Source organism: Daucus carota, chromosome 4, assembly GCF_001625215.2.
Source record: "Daucus carota subsp. sativus chromosome 4, DH1 v3.0, whole genome shotgun sequence".
Lineage (NCBI taxonomy): Eukaryota > Viridiplantae > Streptophyta > Magnoliopsida > Apiales > Apiaceae > Daucus > Daucus carota.
This window is the reverse complement of record NC_030384.2, coordinates 36490336-36498357: the sequence shown is the minus strand read 5'-3', so window position 1 is coordinate 36498357 and position 8022 is coordinate 36490336. Positions and strand designations below refer to the sequence as shown.

Genomic DNA, 8022 nt, shown 5'->3' with positions numbered 1-8022 from the left:
TAATTTAAAAAATCTAAGCACCGAACAGCAGCCAATCAAAACTGTGTGCTTTACTTTTCGATCAGAATACTGTTGACATGGCAAATAAGGGCCATTAATTCTATCTTTCCCAAAGGATATTTTCAATATCAACCGTTTGATTTGAGGCTCTCGTGAAGTACACGTGGCGTCCCCACATTCGAGATATTGATTTTATTAAAAAGTTGGTTACTTGGTCTTCTTTGCTTCATATTTACATCTTCAACTTGGGTCTTGTGTTTTGTAGTGTTGTGTTCTCCAAGATATACACAAAGCAAAATATCTTTGTATCTCTGTTTCTCTGTTTATCATATATGTTGCTCTGTTTTATCGTGTGAATTAAGTGGATTTTGTGAAGAGGAGATGAGTAGTGAAAGAATGGCGAATGAGGCGAAGAATGATGGGGTTGTGAGATGGGAGAAATTCTTGCCAAAAATGGTGATGAGGGTTTTGTTGGTTGAATCGGATGATTGTACTCGCCAGATTATCACGGCGCTTTTGCGGAAATGCAATTACAAAGGTACAAACTTCTGTGCTATGTTTCTCGAGTTTCGGTAATTATGGATTAGGATTATCCGCTAGGCTAAACCTTTAATTCGTGTTTGTTTTATTAGATTTATGTGGTAGAATTTGAGGGATTTGCGGCTGTAATTTGGATTATTTGAATTGATCAGGAAATATCTTTGGGGAAGATATTATGTTAGTGTTATACCTAATTTGCCAGAAAAAATAGTTTGGGATGATTGTGAATTACAAGACACAATTAAATGTTTGTGAACATGTCTTAAAATAAAATTCGATGCTAATTTTAGCTGGTTCTGAAGATCGGGTTTCAAATTCAATATTGTTAATCATCTATTTAAGCTCACAATTATGTTGAACTAGGTCTTACAAAGCAAAATTGGGTGTTCAGTTTGGTTTTTTGGTATCCCTTTTAGAATAGTGATCAGTTTTACATTTTAAAGCTGAACAGACATCAGAGACTTATAACTGTCTGTAGATTCTGAAAATGGGTACTAAAAACAGTGGCTCTTTTATTGCTATTGTAGTTGCTGCTGTTGCCGATGGCCTAAAAGCATGGGAGATACTGAAGGGAAGGCCACAAAGCATCGATCTTATATTGACAGAAGTGGAGTTGCCATCTGTGTCTGGATTTGCTCTGCTTACTTTAGTTGCAGAGCATGATGTCTGTAAAAATATTCCTGTAATAAGTAAGATATGACTTGACTCACGCCCAAATTACATGGTTACCGCCTTGCATTGCTTTACTCATTCTAACATTTGTTTACTGGTATGCAGTGATGTCTGCTCAGGATTCAGTTAACACGGTCTATAAGTGCATGCTGAGAGGCGCTGCTGACTTTCTTGTCAAGCCCCTGAGGAAAAATGAGCTTAAGAACTTGTGGCAGCATGTTTGGAGAAGACAAGCTGTAAGCTTCATCATTGATCTTGTATATATGTGTTGGCTTGATTTCTTTTCTTTTGAACATTTTGATTGACATCGATTTGTTCCTTGTTTAGCAGTCTGCTAGTGAAACTCCCCAAGCTACAAGTGATGCACAACACAAAGTCGAGGCCACAGCTGAGAACAATGCTCCTAGTAATCATTCAAGTGGTTATGAGGCGTGCATCAAGAGAGATCGTGAATGCATAGAGAAAGGAAGTGATGCTCAGGTAGTGTATCTTTCTGGCAAAGATGTACAATGCATTACAAAGATTAAGTACGCCTATGGGCACGTTTGCTTTCTGATTAGCATTTTAAAAATGTTATATTCATAACCCAAATCCGAAACTAATAATCCTTTTACTTGTACAGAGCTCATGCGCAAAACCAGATTTACAAGCTGAAGAAGCAAACTTGGGATATAAGCAGGACCTCACACAACAAAACCAGCACAATTTTTTGTTAAGTGGTATAAAGAGGCAGAAGTATGACCAGTGTGTCAAAGAAAGTGCGCAGATAGGGATGCCTGACGGTGAAGCTTCTGGTAAAATTTTAAATATTTATGTATCTAGCATCTTCTTTAGCTAAATATATATAATTCCTGACATTTATATTCATCGAATAATTTAGGATCACTAGCAGTTCCATTGACCTCTTCGAAAGACAATGTGGCTGCTGACGGCCAATGGGATCGTGCTAATGTTAGTTCTGAAGCTTTTGATAAGAACAATGTTCCCTGCAACCCTTCTAGGGAAGCCATTGATTTGATTGGAGCATTTGAAAACTACCCTAAACTTAGTTACAGAAGCTTAGGTGCCACCTGTGGCACAAACAAGGTTGATTCGTCCTCATTGTTGGACCTTACCTTGAGATCTTCCCACCCCAGTGGCTCAGTGAATCAAGTTTTAGATGATGGGCATAGGTTAAAACAATCAGACGCCTCAGCCTTTTCACGGTGAGTTTCTTCATCTGATTATCTTGCAGGTACTAAATCATCTTATAATATCTAAATCCTTCATTTTAACATTTGATCTGAATCTTCAATGCAGGTATGTAAGCAGACCGATACAGCCCCTACACACAGCATCTGCAAGCATTTCTAATCAACGGAAAGGTTATGAGACCAGTTGTGATAAACAGAAGTCAAATCAAGCCTTGGATCATACCTCTGATACTCTAGCACCTGCAGTAGGTTCTGATATCAATATTTTATCTAGGACTAGCGGTCAAGTTAGACAAGCTGAAATTCAATTTCCCTGCCCTCAGCATAAAGTAATTCAAGTTCCAGCAAGAGGTGCAAATCATGAGAGTCTATCCAATGCCCAGAGTTCTGCAATGCTTCCTCTGTTTAGTACTCAATGGAGACGCCCACAATTGCAGAATCCAAATTCATACATAAACCAGGATCCCGCCTTTCAAGGGTATCCATTTGATCCTCAAACCAGAAGCTCTCCACAGCTATGCAATGTGATCGACGAAAACCTGCACAAGGCCTCCTCTGATCAAATGGAGCATAAGCAAGGTCATAAACCAGATCATTCAGAAGATCAAGGACACTTTTCTTCAGCTACTGATCAGAGTGGGAGTAGCAGCTTCTGTAACAGCACTTTAAAGCGTTTTAATAGCATAAACAGCGGAAACATTGGCAATGCTAATTCAGTACCAAACATGAATTTTGGCCCAGAGTCTGGAAATGAAGCTACCCTTACTCAGGAGGGAAGTGTTCATCGTTCTATGCAAAGAGAAGTTGCTTTAGCTAAATTCCGCTTGAAACGAAAAGATAGATGCTTTGAAAAGAAGGTATACACTCCTTACAATAGATTAGTGCTTCTTGATATTTTGCAATTGCATATATATGAAAGCAGGTTCATCCAGTACACTCCTCTAAACTTGTAATTTGCAATTCAGGTGAGGTATGAAAGCCGGAAAAAACTTGCAGAGCAGCGCCCTCGAGTGAAAGGGCAGTTTGTTCGTCAGCTGCAGACAGGCATCAAGCAATAGAATCTGATAATGACATTGACATCGACCACTCCTCAACCATTAGTTAGGAACTTACAGTTTTTTTTAGCCTTAATGCTTCGGAAGGCGCTGACACCTATTACTTTTGTCACAGATATAACTATGGTAGATAGTTGTAAATTGTAATACAGCCATGTATACTTATCATGCGTTGCACTACACTACACTACACTACACCTTGTTTATTATAGAGGATTTCCCTATTGATATATGGAGAACCCATTTTTTAAGTCAAAATACAGTTGCTATAAATTAAATTTGAACTGGATCTGACATCAGTACAAAGCTCATTTAGAGCATCTCCAGCAGCATCTTAGCCTATTCCTTAAATATAATATAAAATATTGGATCTTAGTGGCTTAAGATAATAATAGCTATTCTCACCTCCAACAATATTCCTTATATTCATTCCTTATATACTATTTTATTATTAAAATTTACCATTATTGCAATAGGTGAAGAGAGAGAACATGTTTGTATTCAAAATTTATTATAAAATAAGATTTAGGAGAGGAGAGAGGTTACCTAAAGATAAGGCATGGCTAGTGGATCTTAGAGCAACTCCAGCAGCTTCTCTATTTGGAGTCTTAAACCAAAATATAAGGAATATGGGAAAATAATCCACTCCAACAGTATCCTAGTGATTCCCTAAATCACTAAGATCCACTAGCCATGCCTTATCTTTAGATAACCTCTCTCCTCTCCTAAATCTTATTTTATAATAAATTTTGAATACAAACATGTTCTCTCTCTTCACCTATTGCAATAATGGTAACTTTTAATAATAAAATAGTATATAAGGAATGAATATAAGGAATATTGTTGGAGGTGAGAATAGCTATTATTATCTTAAGTCACTAGGATCCAATATTTTATATTATATTTAAGGAATGGGCTAAGATGCTGCTGGAGATGCTCTTAGTGATTTAGGGAATCACTAGGATACTGTTGGAGTGGATTATTTTCCCATATTCCTTATATTTTGGTTTAAGACTCCAAATAGAGAAGCTGCTGGAGTTGCTCTTACCTTTGTTCTGTTCAGAGGACAAGAAGTTGCAAACACATGAAATTCAAAAGCTTATCCGCAAACTTTTACTGGGAAAATTTCATTCAGGTGCTAAAACTTACACCTAAGTTGATTGAACTATACAAAAACATGATCCATATAGTCATATAGATGAGGAGAATTCAAGATTCACCAGAAGCAAATTGGGAGTCAACATGAAGTGTGTTGCTGTCTGGCCTTAGTTCCGCCTATACCATCAGGTCCACTTAGTTCTAAGCAAGGTACTGAGTGTTCCACTATGGTTTGACAGATTAGCTATAGATCAAATTTACAAATTAGCAAATAATTTATCTGTTACTCTAATATCAACTCCTTGCAAGCCCTTCCCCTTTCTCAGTTCCGGCTTGCATTTTAGATGCAGACCTTGTTTTCAAACCGGATATCTGAGTGGCTGTCTTGAAGAAAAATTACGACTACTATTGTCCTGCAGGGGCTCAAATTGGTAAAAGGAGCAATACTAATGGTATGACTGGTGTGACATGGTGATTCCAAAGCTTAATGAAAGAAAAGGGGGATTGAATGAAGAAACAGAATGAAAATAGGAAATGAGGAATCCATTCATCTCTTTGCAAGGTACCTTTCAATCTCTATTTGTAGAGCTTATGGAGTTTATTAACGTATTAACATAGACATATAGCAAATCAATGAATAAAAAGCAAACTCTATTATAGCAAACTGTTGAGATTAAACTCATAAACAGATACAATGTTCAATAGTTGCAATCTGGTGTATAAAAGAGGAATAAACAAAAGGGTCCTGTTCCTTGACAACCGGTTGTTAGATAAGGGTTATCTAACACACTGTACGGGGGCCGTTGGATTTATATTCCAAGGGCTCAGATTCAATTTTGGGCTCAGATAACCCACAACATCTGCAGCATTATAGTACTTGCTGATATTCCATTGAAACTTTATTTCACATATATCCCTCAAATTTGACAATAAATTCAAACATTAAGCAGAAGCCAACCCCCCCCCCCCCCCCCCCCCCAAGGATTTTCTTCTATTTGTAATATTCGATAATCCAAGTATTATAAGCACAGCAGGCCAAGTTAAAGCTTCTGAAACCAGCCTCTTTTCCCAAGGCCTCGAAATCTTTCTCAGTTCTTTCTTTTCCACCAGGATTATGCGCAAGCATTATAACATCTATGTGAATCACATTCTTGGTTGTAAGCTTGGAGTCTGGAGCCTCTGGAAGAACGCATTCTGCTAGTATCACCTTTCCATTACTTGGAAGTGCCTTGTAGCAGTTCTTTAAGAACGCCAGACAATGTGCATCGCTCCAATCGTGACATATCCACTGCACATTATAGAATTTGATTGAGTCAACAGCTACCATTATTAAGTTACATCCTGTACATAAAGTCTAAACTGTAAATCTGAAAATTCCAAGTGTTCTAGAAATGTGATCTGTCAAGAGTCCCTTTCATGGGACACTGGCCTAATAATACTGATTCAATATGTGGAAGCTCAAATGAGATCATAGAAATTCAAACAGACCTTCATGAAAATAGCATCCCCTTTCGGCACACTAACAAACATGTCACCTCCAACATGCTCCACACCTACATAAGCAAATCAAATCAAACCAAAATAATCCAGACAACTTCAAATTAAAGTTATAGTATGTCACAAAAAATGATTTTGAGAACTTAAAGATATTTAAACATGGCACATAATGTGTCCAGCAACACTGAAATTGCTTACCAGGATAAGATGGAGCATCTTCAACGACGTGGGGGAGATCAAAGTTAATCCCTTTAAGATTAGGATATTTAGAGATGATCATATTGAGGGTGGCTCCAGTGCCTCCACCAACATCCACCAGAGTTTTGAGCCCGGCAAAACCATTGTATGTTTCGAGGATTTTCTTCATAGTAATAGTGGAATGATTAGACATTCCCTGGTTAAAGACTTTGTTAAATCTAGGGTCTTTGCCATGGTACTCAAACGCGGTCATTCCATATGCCTTGTTAAAAGGTATTCCACCATCAAGAACCGCGTCTTTCAAGTGATACCTACACACAATTCATTCCCACCAATATTAAATTTAGACCTCAATAACAATATTGAAATGGCTAAATTCGGTTCAAATTAGGCCATACCAGCTCTCCATAAGGATTTTATCCTGGTTCATCAGCAAAAGTGGAGCCATCGACACGCCATCACTGTTTTTAGTCAAGAACTTGCACACAGGAGCCAATCCATAAAGCCTCTCAACCCGGCCCTGAGGCAGTTCTTTAAGCTTACACTTGAGAACAGAGTAGCTGGCCAGGAGCCTGAGGATGCGGTCCAGCATGACAGGAGTGTCAGGCTGGCTGGAAGGCAGGCCAGCCGCAAGCTCGGAAGGCGAGACATAAGCACCTGGACCAGCTTTAGCAATGGACTCAAGAAGGTTGAGCTCAATGGCTGATTTGAGAACCATGGGCAGAACAGAAGCACTGGCTAATTGCATGGCAAACATGCAAGCCTCTTCTTCCTCATCATTTGGTTGTAGTGTTGGTGGGATCAGCTCTGTGGTTGTGTTCATGTTTAGAGAATTGTTGAAGAATGTGAATCAAGAGAAGATGACAAGGAGAATGAATGGGAGATATTGAGTGCTTGGATAGCAGGGGAGTGTGAGTATTTATCAGGCTTTTTGTTCACCTACTCAAAGTTGTACTAGACATGTGTTCTTGTCAATTAATTTATTTATCTCTGTATATGGTTGTGGTCAGCACAAATGGGCTTAAACTTGCATCCACACCAACAACAAAATGCTTTTCTATAATTATTATTTAACTTTTTATCATGAATTTCGCATAATTAGATAAGGAAAATGGAAGGTATATACAATAATTATTCCTAATTTTTTCCCCAAGGTGAGTAATATATGATTGTATTCATTCACGTTGAATCCCTCTATTCATATAAATCATCTAAGTATTATCAATTGTTATATGAAAAAAGGTAATCGCTCAATTAAAATTAATTATTTGTATGAAAATATAAATTGAGACAAATTTGAGAGATTTAATTTTACTCATTAAATAATGATGAACCGAGTTCTGATATGATATCGTATGTACACATGAATTTCGTCAACAAAAATAATTGGTACTTCACAGTTTGTCAAGGATATCGAAAAATCCGGATTATCTGATTTAGCTTAAAAAAAGTTAGTTATGAGTAAAAATTAATCCTTGATTTATATGTCGGATAAAATTTTGATAATTTATAACTTATTATATAGTAAGTATTAGTGTAATAATAATAGTAATAATAATATATTAAAATTAATTTTTTAAATTGATCATGTACTTTTCTCTAAAGTTATTTAAATAATTAAAATAAGTTGGGATTCTAAATTTCTCAAATTAGAACATATTAAAATTTATGAGCAAGAAGTTGATTTATAAATCTGTTGTCCAGACAATATGAATAAGTTCAATCCGACTAAGTTGTACGTTGGATGATACCATACATATCATCCGATC

At 37.1% G+C, this 8022-nt stretch overlaps 2 protein-coding genes and 1 long non-coding RNA gene across 5 annotated transcripts; 2 read left to right on the top strand and 1 right to left on the bottom strand.

Annotated features, from left to right (window-relative positions):
• The first annotated feature begins 221 nt into the window (after window positions 1-221).
• LOC108215885 (two-component response regulator-like APRR5) lies at window positions 222-3625 on the top strand. Of its 2 annotated transcripts, none has more exons than XM_017388493.2 (8): window positions 222-538; window positions 1068-1229; window positions 1318-1448; window positions 1540-1692; window positions 1835-2006; window positions 2093-2417; window positions 2512-3262; window positions 3371-3625. In XM_017388493.2, exons 1-8 carry the CDS (start codon window positions 382-384, stop codon window positions 3461-3463), a joined length of 1944 nt encoding a protein of 647 aa, XP_017243982.1. In that variant the 5' UTR covers window positions 222-381; the 3' UTR covers window positions 3464-3625. The 2 variants fall into 2 exon arrangements, with proteins under 2 accessions (XP_017243982.1, XP_017243983.1); XM_017388494.2 differs by having other exon boundaries at window positions 235-538; window positions 1543-1692.
• Window positions 3626-4502: 877 nt separating this feature from the next.
• Window positions 4503-5298, top strand: LOC135151950 (uncharacterized). Of its 2 annotated transcripts, none has more exons than XR_010290932.1 (2): window positions 4503-4768; window positions 4903-5298. It is a non-coding gene; the product is annotated as an uncharacterized LOC135151950 (long non-coding RNA). The 2 variants fall into 2 exon arrangements; XR_010290931.1 differs by having other exon boundaries at window positions 4885-5298.
• On the bottom strand, window positions 5193-7204 carry LOC108215577 (caffeic acid 3-O-methyltransferase). The gene is made up of 4 exons (XM_064091152.1): window positions 6652-7204; window positions 6254-6564; window positions 6047-6111; window positions 5193-5846 (listed from the first exon to the last, which is right to left on the bottom strand). The coding sequence occupies exons 1-4, from the start codon at window positions 7074-7076 to the stop codon at window positions 5550-5552; spliced, it is 1098 nt and encodes a 365-aa protein (XP_063947222.1). The 5' UTR covers window positions 7077-7204; the 3' UTR covers window positions 5193-5549.
• Window positions 7205-8022: the final 818 nt, after the last annotated feature.